At 37.1% G+C, this 22,932-nt stretch overlaps 1 protein-coding gene across 4 annotated transcripts; it reads right to left on the bottom strand.

The window, feature by feature from the left end:
• Positions 1-729: 729 nt before the first annotated feature.
• On the bottom strand, positions 730-22,917 carry FBXO16 (F-box protein 16). Of its 4 annotated transcripts, none has more exons than XM_039345962.1 (11): positions 22,604-22,917; positions 20,611-20,704; positions 16,496-16,593; positions 14,282-14,317; positions 12,801-13,007; positions 11,096-11,260; positions 9,892-10,124; positions 8,947-9,052; positions 6,052-6,096; positions 2,984-3,209; positions 730-2,399 (listed from the first exon to the last, which is right to left on the bottom strand). In XM_039345962.1, the coding sequence occupies exons 3-11, from the start codon at positions 16,589-16,591 to the stop codon at positions 2,290-2,292; spliced, it is 1,224 nt and encodes a 407-aa protein (XP_039201896.1). In that variant the 5' UTR covers positions 16,592-16,593; positions 20,611-20,704; positions 22,604-22,917; the 3' UTR covers positions 730-2,289. The 4 variants fall into 4 exon arrangements, with proteins under 4 accessions (XP_039201896.1, XP_039201895.1, XP_039201898.1 ...); XM_039345961.1 differs by having other exon boundaries at positions 22,701-22,917; XM_039345964.1 differs by having other exon boundaries at positions 12,801-12,908; positions 22,701-22,917.
• Between the last annotated feature and the right edge of the window lie 15 nt (positions 22,918-22,932).

Genomic DNA, 22,932 nt, shown 5'->3' with positions numbered 1-22,932 from the left:
ACCCAGCCAACTTTCATAGCTAAGGTAGAACTTGAACTCGTGGTCTCCTGCTTTCTAGCCTGGTGCCTTAATCACTAGACCAAACTGGCTCTATTGGTGTTCTTCTGATGGCTACATTGGTTCCCCTTTCCATGATGCCTCTTCCCCTTCTGTGGAACAGCAGGCTGCTTATAAAATTGCAGGCACCCATTTGGCCTCCCTCCCTCCCACATGAGTTTTTCCTCCGGCATCAGAATAGAAGAGTTGCCAATAAAACTACATCTTTGAAACAGCCGGGGACGGAAAATGGAGGAGATGTATGTTTTAGAAGCTCTGCAACCACCAGAAAACAGAGAAAAGTGCCAAATAAATGGAGGTGTTTTTCTTTCAAAAGGAGTGGATGGTCCAAAGGAAAAAGAAGTATAGACGCACAGCAAAGCACAATGTAGAAAAGTGCGTATTCTACATGCTAGCCATTAACAGGGAAAGAAAAAGCAGAAGAAATCCCAGAGAAGAATTAAGCCAGAATGTAAAAAAAAAAAAAAAAAAAAACCATTGCTAGTAGTATTATAGAGACTAAGGGTAATTGAATAGCAATATAGTAGAATATAGTGATTATAATAAGTATTTAATTTGTTTAATAGTATTTAATAAAAATAATAGGATTAGAATATAATATAGGATGGAGAAAAAAAAAGAAAACAGTGTTAGGCCTGTCCCAGCTTTGACATTCAGGAAAGAAAGATCCTTGACTCCATTTGTTGCGAAAGGTATACTTTTACTAAAGCCAAGTGATTACAATATAAGAAAAGCCAAATCTGAAGATTCCCACACAAAGCTGTTTTTCCCTTTCCCCGGGCCCTCCCCTTGGTCATCTTGCTATTGTCCAATGAAGTTCAAATTGGTTGTTCGGATAACAGTTCTACATTTGGTGCCTCTTTGATCAGCATTTGCACTCCGTTACCATGCCGGTGTCCTTGGATCATTCAACCGTTCCCATGCCAGTGTCCTTGGATCATTCAACCGTTGTCTCTGGTTGGCATTTCTGGTTCCTGTCATTCCCCCTCCCAGTATCCTCCTTTCGCCTCCCACCCACTACATTTTATGGCAGGCTGCCATCAAAAGGAAGCAAGGCTGAAGCAGTATGATAGCAGATCTGACCCTCACATATAGACACATATATTTCACATTTCACTTTTATATTTTGTTTCTCCCCCCCCCCCAAATAAAACATCTCCCAACCCTTCTAGGGAGAATACAAAGAAAAAAATTATCTGTCCAGGGTCCAGGGCTTTCGTGGCTCTTTTGAGTCTGGGTCAGTCTATTTGGGTATAGTTTTTTGTTTTTTAAAAAATGTGACAAGCTAATGCCTTCTTCCCATTACATATTGTGGTTTTTTTTAAAAAAAAAAATCAAGTAATGTTTTTGTAGCTTGGTTATAGAACAGATGCTGATAGGTACTACATGCTAAATTACATTAAACAATCATCATCATAACCATCATTGGTGAATTGGTACATTATATTCCTGGTCTTATATTTGACCGTCCCCAATTTACGTCCAAGTTAACTAGTATGTTCCAGTGCTCTGTGAACATTGTCATATTACAGAATGGCTTTTAAAACAGCATCAACAAAGCAAGATATGTCTCCTTCCAAGGAGTTTTCAACCTCATGTTCATAATGGCAGACTTGAAAAGGTGATAATTATTTATTTAATATACATCATGCCTTTCTCCTTATATACATTAAATACTCATCTCATATAAGCATTTGTTCATGATAGACAGAAAGAAAAGATGTCGAAATGGATGTGAAAATTACATTTGGCCCAGGTCATGATAGTTATTTAGCTATTATTACTTAGTATGATTCAACCATATACACCAATTTTTAATATTCCCCCATTTTTCAACTTGTTTAATTCTACATTCAGATGCATTGTTTTAGTTTCTAAGTGCCTTCGTCTGCAATTATTTACCTAATTATCTGTAAATTTCACTGAGTACACAAATAAATCTATGCAGAATTGAGCTTTTGTAATCCCATAACATTCACCCTCATAATGTTCCTATGAAATACATTAAGACAATTTGCATTCCACAGCTGAGAAATTAAGGCTGGGAAATAATCCAAGGACACATGACAAGTTCCTGGCTTCACAATTTTTTAAAACCAAGATATCCGTTAGTTGATTCACTGTGGAAATGGAGTCATGATAAATCTGTCAACTATCTACTTGATTCTTAATCTTTGTCCAAACACCAACTTTGAGAAAGAGACATTTTGCTTGACATTTTCTTTTTGGAGACTAAGTCAGTAGTGATGCTGAGGTTCTCTTTTCTTCAGCTTCTTCCTCTGCATCAGATACATAGCTGGATGATGGAACTTCCCAGGGCTGACTTTCAAACAGTGGTGATGCTGGAAGAGGATGGGAGATTAAATAATTAAGCTTAGTACTAAGAAAAGAAAATTCCTATTTTTATCCTATACATTGCATTTAAGAACATGCTATCAGACCTATGTAGTCAACCATCCTGTTTCCTGCAAGGATCAACCAATTTAGGAAGCCATCAAGTGGAATGCAAAACTAAGCAAATTCTCTTCTTTCATCTACAGTAGCAGTCTCCAACCTTTCTGGCTTTGCGGACCAGTGGGGGGGGGGGAGAGAGGGGATGGCTCCACATGAGCAGCAGGTGAGTGTGCACAGCTCCATTTGTGCAAGCTGTAGACATGCATGCACAGTACTAGCACGTGTGCCCTCGCCCGCCACTTCCACAGTCCTATTCTGAACGGGCCGCAGCCTGGTGGTGGGCCATGGCCTGGGGGTTGGGGACACCTGATCTACAGCATTCATATTTAAGAGAGATCCAAATGGGGTCTCCCTAAAGTTCAAATCAAGACACAAACATTAGAGCAGACAGCACCTCTATTTTCTCTTCAACCCTCTCTCCTTTTCAACCATCCACCCCATATTTATTTTAAAAGGATAACAGTTTACTGACTTGGTGAGCTTCTGCTAGTTCGGGTAAAGGCTTTCTTTCCTTTCTCACTCAGTTTTGGGATTGGCCTTCGAGCAGGCGCAGGACGTATTTCAGCATTCCACTGAGCACTCTGAGCAAACATTTTAGCTGTTGATTTAGTCAGAGGATAGCTGTTTGGCTGATGCAGAGCCCAGCTTGGGCGAACTGCCACTTCTGCCTGTGAGTCAAGTTCGGCTGAGAGGGACATCTAGGAAACAAAGCAGATGAACATGAAATTTGGAACAAAAGCAAGTAATGACATTTCTGGTAAACATGAGAATGAAGCTTTGACTTCCATGGTGTTAGCGATAAAACTGAAAAAGATAGATGAACTTCAAGAGGTACCTTGCACTGAGCCTAGATTTGGCTGTGGATTGTCAAGTATTTTCTGCTAAGGAATGTAGATGAGTGTATGGCATAGTAAATAAGGCTAACTGCTAAAATGCTCTTGGGGTTAGTAAACTTTGGAGCATAAAGAGCCATAGTTATACCAAAATGTCCTTCAAAAAGTTAATATGGAATCCTGAAAATCACAGCTTTTATGATCCTGGGCCTCACTGTCTATAAGGACATAGTCATCCATTCCTAAACACAGTAATAGCAAAACCATGAAATGCATGTTGTAATATCACAATGCAAGCTCTGTCTTTTTGTTCTTGTAAGTTACATACAATGTCCAGAATTTGTGTTATGATGTTCATTTCATCATTTGCTTCCCCTTGACCCTACAGATAGAAACCCCTGGTGAACCGGAGGGCCCTGAAGGTATGTTTAGTTTTAAAGGAGTTAAACATGAGAAAGTAAAGCTAGCAATAGAAAGCTATAGTTTCAGCTGCATTACCTAGCATTTTCCTATGTCCGGATGGGGCAGGAGCCAAGCTGCTGGATCTCCATAATTCCTCAAGCCCTCTTACAATACCCACCTTTCCCCGAACTATTTGCCCCATAGTTAATAGGAAGGGAGGATAGATAAAAAGGCAAGAGAAAGAAAGAATGAGAGGAAACAATTATCTTAGTTGCTGCTTATATATATATTCTAGATGTTTGTATATACCTATATTTTGGGGGGTGTTTTTACTCTTTATTGTTTTTAATTATTTTGTAATTTTAGAACTGTAAGCTGCCCAGGGTCACGTGATTGAGTTGGGTGGCCATTGAAATTGAATGAATGAATAAATGAATGAATGAATGAATGAATGAATGAAGCTCTTGTTGTGAGGTTTAATGAAGCTATAAAGAATCTTTTAATAGTCTTACACATAAACTACAAATACCTGAAAAAAATAGGTGAGAATTTTTCCCCATAAGATAAAAGCAATATGATTACAACATGAGAGGAAGAATGAAGAATCTTGGAATGGTGTTTTACAGAAGTTTAGATAAACTCTAGATTCATGTAGGAGATAGTAAATTTTTTGACTTTTGGCTTTAATGATATAAATCCAGTTTATTCTAATCAGTTCAAGATCAAGATTTGAATAGATTATAGCACCTATAACAGATATATTGGTATAGGCTAGAAAGCTAAGTGGGGTTAGAACTAGTTTTCACCTGAAAGACAAACCATCAAGGACTACTAGGTTTAAAAATTAGAAGAGGAAATAAAAAAATAATAATCCTGGAAAACAATAATAAACCACTTTAATTTTAATTTTTTTAGTTTTTGCATTTTTAGAATAAGCAGCCATAATTCTTTATGTCCACAGATCTCTGGCTATGACTGTGTTTTGGCTTTGGGTTCATGTTTCCCCTAATTGTTCATTTATTATTTATTTTTCTATAACAGTAATAATGATGAACAAGTGTTACAAATAATACCAACTTCAGAAATGCAGCTATCTCCTTTCTTTGAATCAAAGAACAATCTGGAATAAAAACATCTATTAAACTATTAAAACTTACCTCTAACTCTACAACATTATAACTTTAAATTAAAGTTTTGGAAGTCTCTAACTTATCCCTAATGTCCTGGTGTGCCTGTGGATTCTTTTCAAGCCCTTGTTCACTCTCCCTACCAGGAGCAAATAAACAGATCACTGAAGCTCTGTCTTAATTTATTGTGCTGTCTGAATTGGGATCCTTGGCTTGCTTCTCCCCATATAAAGAAACAAAAATCAAGCGATGGCTCACAGCACTAGAGTTTTAGTTCACATGTCATAAAAAGATCATGAAATAAATGTCCATATTCTGTTCATCTGTCCCTCCTGGCAGGAAAACATATGATCCAAATGTTCATTCATCTGTCTCATTCATGCTATGACAGAATTGTTTCACCTATGGTTGCGTTGGTCTCTTGCAGTACTACTGGTTCAAACAAGCAGGGGGATTAGACAGAAAATGCTATTGTCAAAACTTTGGGTGTTCAAGATATTTGTAGGTTATAAAATTTATCTATGCAGCCTGCATGTCACCCATCATGATGAAAACTTGACAGTCACTGATTCTTTGCAAGAATCCTACTTTGAGACATCCGCAGAAAGCCATTCATCTTTGTATGACAGAGCATTCTGTCATGGCCTGTGATTTCAGACCCAAAATTTGAAGTCATACTTTGCAGATACTATTTATTAACCCCAAAGATAGCTAGTACTTAGTGATGCAAAACAAAAAAGCACATTAATCAACAAGACTTATGATTTCCAATCAGAAGGAGACATACTTTAGGATTGCAGCCTTAATTTATTTGTTTAATATCTTCTCTAGCACTTATTATAAAGAGATTGTGGCAGATAAAGCTTGCCTGGTGACAGTGTTTAACTCTGGAAAGGCTAATAGCAGCATTTTCCATTTCTGTGGCATTTGGCTGAAAAGACTACAGTTAGAGACAATATGTGAATGACAGAGATTAATTTGCAAAATGATTGGCAGGTAGCAATTGAAAGAGCAGAAGATGGGCATGCTAGAGCTTAAAGTGTCAAAGATACTGATACTGCATGACAGGATAGGATGGCTGGCAGAATGGGAACCTGCTCCTGTCTCGCTGCCCACAGAAACAGAGGTAGCACGTAATGAATAATGGAAAGCAAATGCTCCAACGGGCTTCAATATACCTGATTCCCACAGTCCTGGGTTCTTGATAATTCAGTATTAGGATGCTAAAGGAGGAGGAGGTAAAATATGTTAATTTACAAAGCCTTGTTAAGTCTTCTCAGAGCAAGGAAAAAGATAGACACCTGAAGGTGTCTTTTGGAATCCAATGTTTTGAAGCATTGTTTTAAAAGTTTAATCTTTTATCCTCACATATTGAGGATTTCATTCCAGCATTAAATCAAAAATAATTACTGAATTACTTATTAATTACTTAATCAATAATTAACCATATTACTTTTCAAATATGTACAAATGACAAAATCATTATAATGGATGGCTCAACAAAATTCTAAACATATCTACACTGGCGTTATTCCGTAGTGGACAATGTCGCTTGGAAGTATATAGGTGTCCATATTTTCAGATTTAACAGTAGGTTATAAAAGGCCACATTAATAAGGATAACAATAATAGTAGAAGCAATGATGATAAGCCAGGAAGGGTGAAGATCTATTTTGGAAATACTTTTCCACGGAATTCAAGATTAAATCTTTAATAGAACAAAGATGAAATTTTTCAATTGTCTCGCCTTAGAATGATTTTGAAATATCTCATTGGTTCCAATATCTTCAAATACGTAACATAATTCAAAGCAATTACTATGGTAAATCAAGATGGAACATTCAGAAACCTGATCAAAAAGTAACAACCTCAAAATTCATAAGCCCTTTTGGACTTATTTAGAAAGTGTTACTGGAATATGATTATGACACTGAACAAGTCAAAAACTGAATGATTAAATGGATGCAGTACCTAACAGAAAGGATGAGGGTGTAATGCCCAGAGGTACCTCACAGACCAGAGGGCTGGGACTCAAGCTCTTCTCGTCAACACTGACTGGACTCAAACACAGAGAAAGGAAGACATTACCTCAGCACTATCCTCCCACTGCAGGCAGACCAAAACAATACTTGGAAATTACCGTAATCAAGGAGAGAACCAATCTAGAACTAAGGAGAAATTTCCTGACAGTTAGAACAATTAACCAGTGGAACAACTTGCCTCCTTGTCTGAAATAGTATAGGGTTTTCTTCCTGAGCAGGGGGTTGGACTAGAAGACCTCAAAGATCCCTTCCAACTCTTCTATTCTATTCTATTCTATTCTATTCTACTCTACACTACTCTACATTACTCTATTCTATTCTATTCTATGGCTGATGATTCTGAAAGAGATCAGTAAGAATCTTGGTCATAGTTCCACTAAAAGTCATTTAACAAAGACAACTATTGCTATTCCTCTACTATGCCTGGGCCTGAAATCTGACTGAAAGCTGTCCAGATAATCAGTTTACTCCAGGACCCTTTGTAGTCACAATCCACAACTTTCTCAACAAACTTCACTAAAATGGAAAGGTTAGAGATTGAATAAAAATTCTGTACAGAGCTCTAGAGGAAGTGGTACATCACTGCCCCCTTCAAGATTGCACATGGTCTGTGAAACCATGACTACAGCATGGACCCAATCATCTATCACCTTTCAGTCAGTGTATACCAATCAAGAGGAACAGAGATCTAAAAAAAAAAAAGGTAGAAGGTTAGCATCTGAGGATACTGTCCACTTCCTCAGGATTTATAAGTTCAAATCTGTCTCACTTAACCACACAAGACCTTGCTTCTGTCATCTCAAAAGGACTGTCCAATCAGAATCCAGCTCTGAGTCATTTTATCTACTAGATACCTTACAGAGATGCTGTGTAGATGATTCTGCTACTTATCCCGCCCCGAACAAGGGTCACTTTAAATGGGGCTGGCAGAGAGCAATCTGTGCAGTAAGAGCATAAAAATGGCAATGTTTTGTTTTCTCTTATCACCACAATGTAATCCCAGCATGGGCTCTTACGTATGTTAAGTAGGACTTTATCTTTCTCCAACAGCACTCTATGCAACTCTTTTCTGTTTCATCTCCTGGAACAACTCAGAAACCAAAATGCACCCCAGGACTCAGAGTTAGTGAGACAAAACATAGGAGCAATCCAGTAAAAGGCCCTCATTACGTAGCTCATTTGGAGGAGGGGGACATTTAGCATCTAATACTCTGTTACTGTGAGATAAATACTAACAGGGGAAGGGGGATGCTGAACATCCGTATGGTAGTCCCAAAGGTGCTTTTCAAAAGGCAGCTAGTCTGTCTTGTTTTCTTCCTTGAAAATGTTTCACTTCTCATCCTTTCCATTCTGAAATCCTTCCATTCCCCACCATTCAGCCAGAACTGAAGAAGCTTCTTGGATGAGAAGTGAAACGTTTTCAAGAAAAAAAAAACCAAGAAAGTCCAGTTGTCTTTTGAAAAGACCTTTGAGGAAACCATGACCTGGATGATTGAGAATTTCCATACACATCCATCCCTTAGGGCTTTAGTACAAGGAATTTTAACATAAGTTGAAATCAGATTCTCTTGAATACTGTCCAAATATGCATAAAATTAAATAAGGCAATCTATCTATTAGGAGATCTTTTGTCAGTGCGCTGCTGTTCCCATCCTAGCAAAGTATCATTAATGAAGGGGGGAAAAAATCACAAAACTTAATTACACTGTCCAGTAGAACATATAATTTTATTCATGGCTTTACTCTGCACACTTATATTCTCTCTATTGCCTATGTCTTTAAAAGCTGATTCCTAAAGATACCTCCTGTGAGTCCTACCCTGCAAAAAATATTTTGTCCGAAAAGGGCCTGTCTTGCCAGCAGTGATAACAATTGATATGCAAAGATTAAATAGCAGCTTTGAGGTCTGATGGTTAAATTGTAGGCTGCTACACTCAAACAGCAATAAAATGCAGTGGGGCACAAATAAAGGGGTTTTGGGAAAGCTGCCAATAGCCGAGGCTTACACAGTCAACCAATCACAATACTTGCCAGAGATTTTGCTTTTCTGAGTTTGTATGTTCCACTGCCTGGTTTCCTCTTTTTCTGAAAGGCTGACTGACTGAGGTCTGGGGTAAGACCTCCTCCTTTTCTTCTCCTGCAAGAGTAGAAAAAATGGATATATTAAATAAAGCTACGATGGCTTCTTAAGACAGACAAGATGGGGGAGATGTATTTGTGGATCAAGTGATACCAGGACCTGCAGTGAGACTGGTTAGAACAAAAAGCATTAGCTCTGAAATGAGCCTGATCTCAATGAAATTGAGAAAGCAGGCCCACAGCTGAACTGCACGAGGGCTTAAGAGCAGATATGCAGATGGTTCAGGATTCTGGAGTTTCTAGAATTTTAAAAATCAGTTTGAAATCCAAAACCTGGAGTTGGCTTGTTTTGAAAGTGCTGCTAGAAGTTGGCTGCAAAATGATTTCGGATTTTGCTCATTCTGATCTGAAAATAGCAAACAATTAAAATATCAGAAAATCTTGGCGACACCTTTGGGGTATTCGAGGCCTTGCTGCATCATAGATTCTTAGCAACGTTCATTGTCAGAGACATGAAGATAGATCTAGCACAATGGGATTATACTCAGTGCTTGGAGTTGCTCTAAGCATATCTGAAGACAACCACGCAACTCTTCTATGACTTTTTCAGAATTCTGGTGTAGCCCAGGCTTAGCTAAAACATCTGAGCATCACAAGAACCTCTGCTCGTATTTTACTGACAGAAATTAGAGTCCAACTAGGGTGGGCCATTAATCTTGAAAGGAGATACATGATGAAATAGTGAATAAAAGGTTTGGCTTTTGAAGATAAACCGGAGAATCCTTTCACCAGATCCTGCTGGTGTAGATGGCAATGTAGCATCAAACATAACATTAGTTTTGATGCCAGAGAAAAACAGACATTGATGAAAATTACTGTAGGAGAAAGGTGTCTTACGCCTGCCTTGCCTGCTCAATGGGATCAAAGTTATCCAAATAGTTGAAACGGATGATATCTGTTGGATGCTTATCTGATGAACGCCAAGGCGGGAGCTCTCTCTTCTCTTTGTTTATCTTCCTTCTTAACAGAGATGCTGATTCGAGGACTGACAACAAAGACTGCTTTATTTCTGGGACATCTTTTGTTATTGGCTGAACATCAGCCACCACAAAACCATTTTTGGGTGGGGTCTAAAGAAAGTAACAAATAAGCAAAGTAAACCAAAAGCTGTTATAGATATTCCATATTACTCTGAGTCTCTCCCCTAATGTCGCCCATAGTATCTCTATTTATTGCTTGAAAAGAGTAGTGCACTGGTAGAAGTGCACTGGATCACCATAATTCACAGTCTCTCTGAATCTGTTACAGATCCTGAAGGCACAAAAGAATTGGACAAAATGGCTCTGTTTATTTAGTTTATCTTGAACAATCCAAGATTCTCCCTTCTTAACTAGAAATGAAAACAAAACATTTTCCCTTATATTTTGTTGTCAGGTACCAATATTCTGATGCACATTCATTCTGATTGTGTAAATTTTCTTTAGAGGTCATGACCAGCTATGACAAATATATTCATGTGAAATTGTTTTTAGGTTTTAAAACAAAACAAGTCAATGACCATCATTATACCTTGTAGCAATAAATTTCACCCATTCTTTACAAATTAAATGTGCCCAGAATCTCTGGCCATTGTATTTAAATGGATGATTTCAAAATATGTACTAGAAATATAACTGAGTTGTATTAAAGCTGTTCCAGCTTTTTCAACATCATCTGAGAACAGTTTTTTCCCAACACAATATAAATTTGTTGGGGAATACAGATGGACCTGTCTCTATGCAAACAATGTGCTCTATCATCAAAGCATAGACCTTCCTTTAACATTAACGTTACTATGCCTTTATATATGTAAATGCTCTGAAGCATCAGCTCAGATATCCACACATGATTTTTTGGGAGATTATACACTTTGTGAGAGAGTTCAGAATTTCAGAACAGCATCTAGTACAATCTTATAAAACTGTTCTACTTCAATATGAAATTAATGTTTCACATGTTTACTAAAACAACTTGCATATGGAAATTTCAAACATCTAATATATAATACAAACATTCAGATTTATTACCCAAAATACACATCTCCCAAAGGTTCCACAAATACCTTAGGTCTGGTGACTCGAAATTCTTCTACCTTCTTAATATAGTGTTTCTTCCAGATTCCTTGCTCAAATGGAGTTGGAGAGAAGCTGATATGCCATCCAAACCGCAGACATTTTGGCATCCAGAGTTGATCAAGCTGGGTTAAGTAGTTCCAGTGCCAATTTACCTGAAAATGCCAAAAAGACCTTTACTGTGTTTCAAAGGAGTATATCATAGCAAAAACCTATGAGCTATGAAGCATAAACTCCAAAAACAAGCACATTTTGGCCATTTTAAAACACAATACTCTTTTAATTCAAATTGATTTATTTATTTATTTATGAGACTTATATACCACTTTAAGTGCAAGCACTCTCTAAGCGGTGTACACCAGTAAGCAATGTATATATATATTTTACATTGCCCCCAACAATCTGGGTCCTCATTTTACCTACCCCGGAAGGATGGAAGGCTGAGTCAACCTTGAGCCGGTGAGATTTGAACCGCTGACCTGCTGAACACAGTCAGCTAAAGTGGCCTGCAGTACTGCACTCTAACTGCTGCACCACCTCCTAATTCTAAGGAAGTGTTTATTTGAATATATATTATTTGATACAACCTAGACTCTGGACTTTTGAAGTATATGTCAGTGTTAATTTCATAATTGCATATCTTCAGATTTGCAGTACGTGGTTAGATGTATTTCTTGCAAATATTTTGGTCAATGCTGCTTTAAGAAGACTCTTATAGAATAACTGCATCAATAAGAAAAAATAATTATTAAGTATGTTATTAAGTTGCTCTGATTTACATATAAAGCTGTCTAGCACTGCATTAAGCCATTAAGCCATTTCACAAGCAATGATCTCCAGGGTTTTTCCCAGCCTTCATCATTCAATCTCTTTTAAAAGAGAGCCTGAAATCTTCTGTACATAAAGCAGGTGTTTTATAAGGGAGTTAAGAGTTCTCCTAGTCACCGATAAAGGCTACTTTACAACCCAATCTGATCCACTGTACATATATTAAACTGCAATTGGCATGATCCTAAGCTAGCACAATTAGCAGTCATTCTAGCCAACCATTACTAGAATTGTATCCATCCAAAGATCTTAAGGATAGGGAAGACTATAATTCTAGCCCATTATTGTTTATCCTGACATAAAATGGGTCTCCAAGGTCACAAGTGAAACACATATTTTGAGAATCTTTTAACTGGACTTGCCAGAAACTAGATGCACAAAGTTTAGAACCTAAATTAGATATGCTGATGAGCCTGAACAATGAGTTGGAAATTCATCAATGCCACTGGTACTCTAAACTGATCTTGCAATTATGTTCAAGTGTTGTAAAATTGCTAGCTGGAAAAGACTCAGATAATTAATCTACTTCCCATGTCCCCATCAAGACATATAGGAGTTGACCAGTTTTAGTGTGAAAACCTACACAAAAGAAATTCATTAGAACTTCCTTACTCAGCTCATTCTGTTGACCAAGAGCTTTTCCAATAGAAAATATTTCCTAAACTATAATCAATATCTATTAAGTAGGACATTTCTTTGTGCCTCTTATGAAGCAGCATAGGTAACTATTGTTTTGCCTCAGCTCCTTTAAAAATGTGAAATCTGTTAACATAATTCCCTTAGCCTTCCCTTCTCTAGGCTAAACCTACCCAGTGAGTTCAGCTTTGTATCTCTCCGATGCATCCTTTCCAACATGCTGAGTTTTACCTGGGCACATCGGGAGAGACTCCGGGGATCCAGGAAAGAAAAGATGTACAAAGTTAACACTCGGGGAAGCTGGGTGGAGAAATCCAACGCTTCAATTGGCACTTGATCCTGCAGCAGTTTGAAACAGAATTTCAGTTGTGAAAGGGAGCAGTGCTCCAAGAAGTCTGTCAGGACTCTTCGCCTTTGACTGTCAGTCCACTTGTCAAACTGTAGGGAAAGAACTGAGTTGTTATTTTCATGAGTTCTGGGAGAATCATTTACAAATGACTTTCCCTCATTATAGTTTACAAGCAATAAGCTGCAAAGCTAGTTACGAACTTAAGCTAATTCCAAAAGTGAAAGAGCTCTCTGCACCTTTCCTTGTTGCAAAGGACATGAATGTCTGTCAATAATTCATTCAGGCCACATTCTGCCTCTAGTAGGATTATCTAGGTACTTATGGACAGTTCATAAGCATAATAAAAACAGGATTCATTTTGCTTTGTCCTCAACACTGGATACCATTCAAAAGTAGACTGCACTTTTTATTAAAATCAACAACACAGAATCATAAGAGTTGAAAGGAACTGTCAAGTTCCTAAAGCATTTCCCACAAATGATTGTCCAGCCTTTGCTAGAAAACATATAACTAAAGAAAGCCCATCATTTCCTCCATAATTGGTTCCACTTTCAAACGGCTCTTACTAGTAAAATATTCTTAATGTTTAATCAAAATATGCCTTCCTATAACAAGAGCATTATTCTGCATTCTGTCTTTAGATGAAGAACAGGAAACATGTATAAGATACCCCTTCAGATACAGATTCATCTATGATAACTTTCCTCAATCACTTTGTTTGTAATATATTTGATGTATGCTATTGTAAGCTGCTAAAGTAATGTATGGGAGGTTATGCAAAAAGGAAGGAAGGAAGGAAGGAAGGAAGGAAGGAAGGAAGGAAGGAAGGAAGGAAGGAAGGAAGGAAGGAAGGAAGGAAGGAAGGATATTGAGAGATACAAAAGTTTTCTAGTGGATCACTGGCCACCTAGTTCAAACTCTGTTCCTAAGAGAAGAAAGTCAGGTGCTACTGAGAATTTCACAGAAGTGGCATGATAAAAACACTGTTATATACTGAGTACACACTGGGGAACATATTTGTTTGAAGACCTAGAATACATTGTTTATGTATAGTATAAGGGATAAATGACCTCTGAATCATCCTTCCCAAATGAATGTTCTTCAGACAATTCCTATAATTGAGGAATTATAGAACTATGGAAGTAAAAATCTTTTGCACTGTGAGTGTACCATTTCGGAAATACTCTTAAATAAATGTTATGCTCTTTTTAAAACAATTCATACACTATGTTCTATGGTAAAAAAAAATACTGATTGTAAGGGTTTTGGAGTATGTTTACATTTCCCAATATCATCTAGTTATTGTACAATAAATATTGAAGCCTATGAGATTGACAGAGCAATTGAAATAAAAGATTATTACCCATTTCCTCAACAAGTTTCTTCTTTCTTCAAATACCTATAAAGAAATAAAACTAATTTTAAAATTACTTTTTGTAAGACTCAATAAGAAATGACTCATTACATTATCAGAAACAATTAAGTAAATGAAGCTGTCAGAAGAATATGATAAAAGAGGCAATTCTAATTTAAGAAATAATCAGAATCCTGTCTGCATCAGAAGACTTGTACAATACAATTTTTGGTGTTTTTGTGTTTGAGTTTACACAAGTTCCACTTTTCTTGTTAAATACTTTAAAAAATGATATCTCAAATCCATCTTATCCAGCCTCCTGGACCTAGAGTCCATCAAGTCCATCACCCCTAGCTAATCAGATGGCAATCCAATGCCCACAATTAGGGTATAATGATAGCAAGTCTCCCACATGGAATCTTCAGCAGCAACTAACATTTAAAGATGCATCAATATGGACAAAGGGATACCATTCTATTACATGGCTATTTATAGACTGTGAATCTGCCTAAACTTTGTATATAGGCAATATACATTTAAAATGTATAAAATCAATTTGAAGTTTATACAATATTGTAGTAATTAGAATTTCCAGTATGTCCTCAGTGGACAAAATGGTTTTATAAGTCCAGAAAAATGAAGAGGGAGAAATGAAACATGGAAAAATGTGGTTAAGGTATGTTCAATCGTGCCTGGTAAGAAACTTAGATGGAACAGAGAATCTCCTCACCTACAGATTTATTTATTCATTTATTCAATTTGTATGACTTCCCATCTCACCTAAGGATGTCTGGGAGGTTCACAACAGGTAAAAACAACATCTTAAAAAACAAGTTAAAAACTAATATGCAAACATTTAAAACTACCAGTAACCACTTTTAAACAAGATTAGTTTCATTAGAGTTAGAAGTGGTCAATATTGTGAAAAGTGTTTTCCTAGAGCTTGCTGGAAGAGATAACAAACAAAAATCCAGCTATTGAGAGTTCAAAACTCTTTTCAAAGTTTGACATACCTACCATTGTATATAGAAAATAGATTAACTAGGTAGTTATTTAAATTTTGTTAACAATTAAAACACAAATTTAAAAACACAGATAGCAGCATCTACTTGATCTTGCCTGATTTCATAGAGCTAAACAGAGCTAGACATGGTTAGCAGGTGGATGAGAGACCATCAGGAAATCCTACAGCTATAAGCTAAATTAGGAAATTAAAAAAATACAGCAAGTCAGCTAACACAATTAGTACCAGCGACTTGGTTGTTAAGAGAAGTGATTGCTAAGTGAAACTATGATTGTGCTTATGATCTTACTTTAGCTTTTCTTTGATCTTTGCTTTTCTTTTCTTAGACAAGCAAAGGTCATAAATGCAAGGATTGGCTGCCAAGCTACTTTTTCATCACTATCATAATTGCTAACAGTCACTGTACAAGGCAGCCATTAAAGAGAACTGCTCTTATGATGGAAATTGGGACTGGATTGCTAAGCACTGTGATCAAAAAGTATAACATCACATGAGCACATTATTTAGTGATGTGAATCTTGGGACCTCCTGGTTGCTTTTGTAACCCCAAGATACACAGGAAGGCACAGGAGTCCCAGGTAATGAGTGCAGGCATGCTACAGGGGCTGGAGACCTTGGGCAAAGCCAGTCCTGGCCAAAAGTGAATTGAAAGAGGGCTGACATAGGCTGTGTAGGGGTGGGGAGGGGGTGCTGTGGTGGTAAACAATGAGGGATGTCTATGGAGATTCTCAGTCGTCATGGTTGTCCCTAAGGTGCTTTTTCAAGAGGCAATTGGACTTTCTTATTTTTCTTAGAAGACATTTCTCTTCTCATTTAAGAAGCTGAAGAAGGGAGTGTCTTGCAAATTTTCCTGCTGGTTTCCTTACTGAGTTTGCTTGTAGGAAGATAGCAGTGAAGGTTGCAAATGATGATCATCTGACTGCGGCTCTCTGCAATGTTGTGAGGTTGCCAGGCAATGACAATTTATAGTCTCAACGTATGTGAAGAAAATCAAGTTTGGAAAGTCTGAAGTATTGCTATAATGTAATCTACCTGAGTTCTATCTAGGGCAATGCTCCAAGCAGAATAGGAGCTTATTAGAATCACACAAGAATGATCTTGATACTGTTGTTGCATAACATGCTGGAGGCCCGCATACTTTTTAAGAAAATGGGCAAGGACACAAATGATTCATAATTTATAAAGTTCCTAAAACTTACCTTATCATTCATGAGCTGATGATTCAGTGGTGTCCAGGTGCTCATCTTTGTTTGCATCTTGGCACTATTCAGGTTTTTGGGAGGTGCAAATGCCATATCTTTTTACATAGAAAAGGAGCCAAAATAATTAAAATGCCAATAATGATATTTGAAGTATTTGGCAAATGTAGATTTCAGTTGCACATCATAAATTTCATAATGATAAAAGTTGGTCAAAGTGAGAGATGCTAGACCCTTATTTGTTGGAGGTGTTTAGCCACAGGCTAGATAGCCATCTGCAGAGGATGCTGTAATATATAATTCCTGCATTGGACAGGGCATAAGACTAGATGATCTCTAAGTTACTTTCTAGCTCAATGATTATAAATGAGCATCCTCAGTCTGGTACTCCTTAGATGTTGGAATTATAGTTGCCAGAATTCTAAGTTAGCATGTTGGTTGGGAATTCTGGAAGTTGCAGTCAGAAGTACAACATAACTAAAAGTTGGTAAGTTGGGCAAGGTTGAGCCAAATGGATATGCAACAATGATCTGTGTCTTAATTATAATCACAATTCTACTGTTGCAATGAACTTAACGTACGTCTAATCTGTTGTAATGTTCAGTTAGTTTCAAATACATCATGCTATTAATGTTAATGGCTTATGTTGAAAAACTTGCATGGTACCAGTTGTTTTCTTTGGCAGTTTAAGAAACTGGTATGTTATATGTATATAGTTTAGCCTGGATCCAATCCAGAATCACAGGCTCTGTAGTTCCTGATGGTTTGCTGCAATGGGTTTCAGCCTATGGACCATAAACCATTAATGAAAGTGAGGATATTTTAAGTGTATTAATTATTATGTATGACACAAATATTTATTTAAATGGCCCAAATTACCCAAGAAAACCAAAGTTCATATCTGGCACTGTTAAGAAAGCTACTGGATAGGACTCTTGGCTCATCTAGTCCGGCAGTCTGTTCTCACAGTAGCCAACCAACTGCACAAAGAAGCCTACTAGAACCGCAGCAGATGGGGGGGTCTTGTCTTCTCCTGGCTAAACATATCCCAACATTTCTAACTATTCCTCCTAAGTTTTTTCCTTATAGGACATCATTCTACTTGTTCTCCTCAGGTCATTGAGCAGGGGGTTAGACTAGATGACCTCCAAGGTCCCTTCCAACTTTACTACTATTTCTTCTATTTCTTCTCATTCCCACCTACAAGTATTTCTGCCACACTACTCTAAAACCCATATTTTGGAAACACAAGATAATGATATTTACTACAACATCAAAATCATAACAGAACTGGACTGTGATTCCTAGAAACATAAAAATATCCATGTTACAAATTGTAATCAAACTAGTTATAATTAAGCTGGAATGTTATGTTTTTATTAGATAGCCTTGGTATTTGCTTGTGTTCTAGTCATTTATAGTAGGATTGTGCAAAATCTTAGAAAGAGGTGAATTGCAACACACACTTTTTTTCAAATTATGAAAGCAGCCACATCTTTCTCCTGGCTAGTATGACTGCTTCATGTAAGGCTGTTTTAACAATTCAAAAATGTACTTCTATATGTTGTGATGTATCTATTTTGAAGGATTAGCAATCAGGGAATGGAACAACAAGATATCTACAGTATTTTTAGCTGTGTCACTTTACAATACCAAATGACTGGAATTTGAAGTCCAATAAAATCATAGAAAGGCAAAGAGCCAAGGTAAGCTATATACAGACATAATTGAATTATATTTAAGAAAGATTAATTATTGTAATGCTTGTATCATATTAATTAAAGTCATTGGAATGGGGTTTTTTTACACTGTGCTAATCCCGGTTTAACTCAGCAGAAATGCTAAACTGGGGCTTCCAAGACACACAGGCTTTAAAAGTCTGCATTTTTCAGTGGTTGAATAAATCAATTTATTTAATTTAAGATGGTACAATCCATCAATTAATATGTAATCATGGGATTGATTCGATCTCTTTTTCATAGATATTGTTTTTTATGACAGAGGTCCCCAACCTTTCCAGTCTGGCGGCCCATAGGGAAAGGGAGGAGCAGGCAAATTTGCATGCGCACCTGCACGCATGCACAAAAGGTCACATGCACTGTGGCAGCACTAATGCCTGTGTGCATGCACAAAGCCATGTGTACCATGGTAGCGCAAGCGCCCACACGCATGCGCAACCGGAGCCACGGACCTCCATGGCAGTGGTGGCCCTAGTGCCTGTGCACATGCTCAAAGGGGCCACTAGAACCTGTGCGATGTTGGGGGCAGCAATAGCGCCTGTGCGCATTGGCAAACGGGGCCGCTAGCACTCACATAGCGGCTAGCCCCCTCTCAACAGGGCTAGTGTGAGCGGGGGGAGTATGCATACACAAGCATGCACTCGCCAGCCATTCCTGCACCCAGGTGGCCAACAGGTCATGGACTGGTACTGGGCCACGGCCCATAGGTTGGGGACCCCTGGTCTATGATTTCAAAATACAGGGAAGAAAAATATCATGAGAAAAAACATAGGATACAGTATGTAAACTAAAACAGGGGAATTGCCCTTGCATGTGAGAAAAGCAATTTTACCTACAGGTATATAAAGACTGAAACTAAGAAAAGAGGGAGGACAGAATGGCTTCAAGAGAAGATTTTCTTCAGCAATGATCTTGGCCCGTTCTACTGCAACCTTTTCAATTTCCTCACTCCTGCCATTAGTGGGTAGCCATAAACTTTAAACAATCAAATATTTTATTTTCTCCATAAAAATCTATTAAGAAAATAAAAAAAAAATAGAATTCAAATACGAGCCTTCTAGCTGGGAGAAACCGGAGTTCACTATAAGCTATATTATAATGGTAACTGGAGAGCATACATTTTTTTACAGCAGGTGAAATCAAGAATGTAAGAAAAACATTGAAACTTATTTAATTTTATCCCACCTTGTGCATACTATACATAAACATGATTTAAACAGACTTCCATTCCAAATTTGATCTATAATTTTTTTCCCTTATGTTCAGTCGTGTTTGATTTTTCAGAGACTACCTGCACAAGTTCTTGCAGTTTTCTTGGCAAGGTTTTTCAGAATTGGTTTGCCATTGCCTCTTTTCTAAGGTTCAAAGACAGAGGCTGGCCCAAATTTACCCAGTAGGACTTTTGCCTAAGGCAGAATTAAAACTCAGTCTCCCAGTTTCTAGCCTGATGCCTTAACCACTACACCAAATGTCTCTCGCATAATAAATACAACTGGTAATTCTATATTTTAAGGTATTACTCTAATCTTTCAATCTTCATGTCATTTCATGAAACCTTGTAAACCATTCAATAATTTTTTCTTGATCCAGAAATTAAGAATTTAATTACAAAAAATTGTAATGATTTACAGTATAAGGAAATGTGGATTTAATCTTTCACATTTCCAGTGAGAGTAGAACTTTGTTTTTTTTATAAAAATCAATAGCTTTATAGAAAGCTAAAGAAAGTTTTTTAATAGAAAGAAAAATAGCTTAAATTCAATTCACTTCTGGGCTTAACTTCAGAATTATTGTTTGATTGTGGAAATATATGCAAATATGAAGATCTTTTTTTAAAACAGCACTTAATTTTCCTATATATTTTGCAGAATATATATGGAATGAAAGGTACTGATTCCTTCATTAATGGAAAATATATATTGAGGGAGGACCTTATGTTTAAAACACCTGATCAATTTGTTTTCTGAGCATCCATTAATATAACTGTTAGTCTTTTTTGTACTGCTGATTTTTCTTTAGTGAGATTATTTGAAGTTATAAGCTTATGTTATTTAAGCTTTCAGAACCTAATGTGGGAAAGCTAAAGATGGCTGTATATAATATTAATATGAATAAATGAAGCAGAACCCTTCCCTGCCCCTTCAAATCTTCTCCAACAGGTTCCTCAACCCAACAGAGCAGTCTGAAGCATGTTTGAGAGAAATCGATTCCACTAGTAGATGTCACAGACAAATATGCTCTCTCTTATGGGGTACCCAAAGTATTACAAATCTCTTAATCTAGACAAAAGTTCTCTCTTTTGAGAGGTAATGATTTTGGCTTTGAAACTGAAGATTGGGCTCTTGCCCAATTCATGTAGCATCACGTGAGGCCTACCTGATGCCAGTTTTCTATTGGCAATAAAAGTGGCCTTGAAAGTTGACAGCAGGAATGTTCTGGTCCTGGGTTTCTGACCTCTGGTGTCAGGCCTCTGAAAACAAGTAAAAACAAGTTTAAAAGGATCTATTAATTTGGATATATTGTAATTATTTGTTGAAGATGGTATCTGTATTTATTGTTCCCCGTCTGTAGGGATTCCAACAAAGAAAAAATGAGGTCTACATCGTATTGCAATCATATACTCGATGTCAACAATGACATACTAGCATAATTAACAATAGTAAAAATAGCATTTTAATATAAGAAATTACTACTGTAGATTAGAAACATAATTCTTCAAATATAAGATGAAAAACATTTTCTAGATGACTTCATTTAGATTACTTCCAAATAAAGAAAAATGTACTTTTTGCTCTAAAAATATTGTTTGTGTTCTTAACTAATTGGGAGATGTAATAAAATAAATAATTAATTTATTTGAAACTCTATGCTTTCAATCTTTTGTTACTCGATGCATATTGTACTGAATTTAAATTTGGGGGAGTGTTGGATAGTTTGCATATATGAGTTTATATATATATATATATATATATATATATATATATATATATATATATTATGTTTTCTGAGGTTTTCGCGGGTGTTTGTATGTAGGTCTTTGGTTGTTCGGGTTTTCTCCCGCGTAAAATTGGAAGTGTCTTGGCGACGTTTCGACGAAGTCCCATTCGTCATCTTCAGGCTGGTGTTTTCAGCTTCGTGCTTTGAGCAGCAATGTGTGGTCTTAGCTGTTTCTTCCTTTTAACTGCCAGTGGGGGTATGAACTGATTGGGTGGGAGCTTGGCTGTGTTCTGATTGGGTGGAGGTGTGTTCTGATTGGTTAGGGGCTTGGCTGTGCTCTGATTGGCTGGGGGGTTGGCTGTGCTCTGATTGGCTGGGGGGTTGGCTGTGCTATGATTGGTTGAGGGAGTGTTCTGTTTGGTTGTGCTCAGGTTAGTCTGAGTTGCAGAGGGGTTTAAGATTTTGGGCTGCTTTGCTATTTTTTGGCTTCAGGGGGTGGGGAGATTCTTTTTATACACCTTGCCTACATATATATATATGCGCATACTCCCCCCTTCTCATTTAGCCCTTTGCTCTGATGATGTTAACAGGTTGTTAACGAAAGCTCAGCAATTAATAATAATAATAATAATAATAATAATAATAATAATAAAGCCTTTTACCTTACATCCCAGAGCTCTTTATTTTTTATCTGACTGACTTTAAATGTCCATACCTGGGATTCCAATATTCAAAATTATCAAATATATATATGTATGTATGTATGTATGTATAAAATTCCTCCCCAGTTTTGTTTTACACTAAAAAAATGGAGGATATACTGTAATGTACAGAGTCTTTTCTCAATGTTTGTAAATGATATATGGATAATGCTTCTATTTAAAATAACCTGATATTATTAATAAAGAAGGTTTCTTTTAAATAGTGATTACCCTAACACCTATTTATTTACCTAAATTTCTGTGTTTCAGAAATAATTATCCCACTCTCCATTTTCTAGTCCATCTTTTCTTTGAGGAGCTCAGAGCAACAGATTTCAATTCATCTACCCACTGACACTGTCAAATGGATAAGGATGTAAGGTAGAGGCTTTCCAGGATCACAACTCTTGAACCTGAGGTTCTAATGATAATTACTTCAATAACTCATATTTTCTTGCAGCATGTCCAAAGCAGCTTACAAAGAGAAAAGTTAAGTAATTATATAAATAATTTTTTATACATATTTCTCCAACATAAAAACAGGCATTGTAATAATCACCTTTTAAATATAGGCTATAATTTAAACCAAAGCAAAAAAAAAATGCAGCAGCATTGAATTAAAAATTGTATCACCTATGTCAAAATGTGTAGAGAAAACTGTGTGTCTGTGGGGTCCTTGGGGCTCTGCAAGAAAAGTTTGTTTCATTACCAAATGAAGCAACATGACTTACCCCATAAGGCCCCCACAGGTCAACTCCGAGCTAGAAATATTCTCTTCTATCAGCACCACAATTTGGATAACTGGCTTGCCACCATACAAGCTCTCACCTGTTCTATTTGAATCTTCAACGCTTCAGCGTCGCCATTAACGATGGCGAGGGCGATAGGGCCATTAAGGATGAGGTTGTCTTCTTCCACAACTCCCCCACCATTCACACTCCACCATGGCCTAGTCTCTTGTACAGTACTTCTTCCTCTACCGCCGCCTGCGAGTTGATTCTGTTCGTCATGGAAACCGTTGCCTAGTTGCAGAGGCCCATCCGAAGCACAGTGTCCTCCC

Source organism: Crotalus tigris, unplaced genomic scaffold (assembly GCF_016545835.1).
Source record: "Crotalus tigris isolate CLP2741 ecotype Arizona unplaced genomic scaffold, ASM1654583v1 scf7180000017987.690289119674:8195010, whole genome shotgun sequence".
In the NCBI taxonomy this organism is placed as follows: Eukaryota; Metazoa; Chordata; class Lepidosauria; order Squamata; family Viperidae; genus Crotalus; species Crotalus tigris.
Note: the sequence above shows the minus strand (reverse complement) of the source record. Positions and strands in the feature narration are given on the sequence as shown.

What these genes read in the sequence shown, in the direction of transcription:
- FBXO16 (XM_039345962.1), bottom strand. Translation starts at nt 16,591, where the DNA reads ATGGCATTTGCACCTCCCAAAAACCTGAATAGTGCCAAGATGCAAACA. An exon ending in ATCAGCTCATGAATGATAAG is followed by an intron (nt 14,318 to 16,495) that starts GTAAGTTTTAGG and finishes ATTTCTTTATAG; the next exon opens with GTATTTGAAGAAAGAAGAAA. An exon ending in AACTAGCAGAAGCTCACCAA is followed by an intron (nt 2,400 to 2,983) that starts GTCAGTAAACTG and finishes ATCCTCTTCCAG; the next exon opens with CATCACCACTGTTTGAAAGT.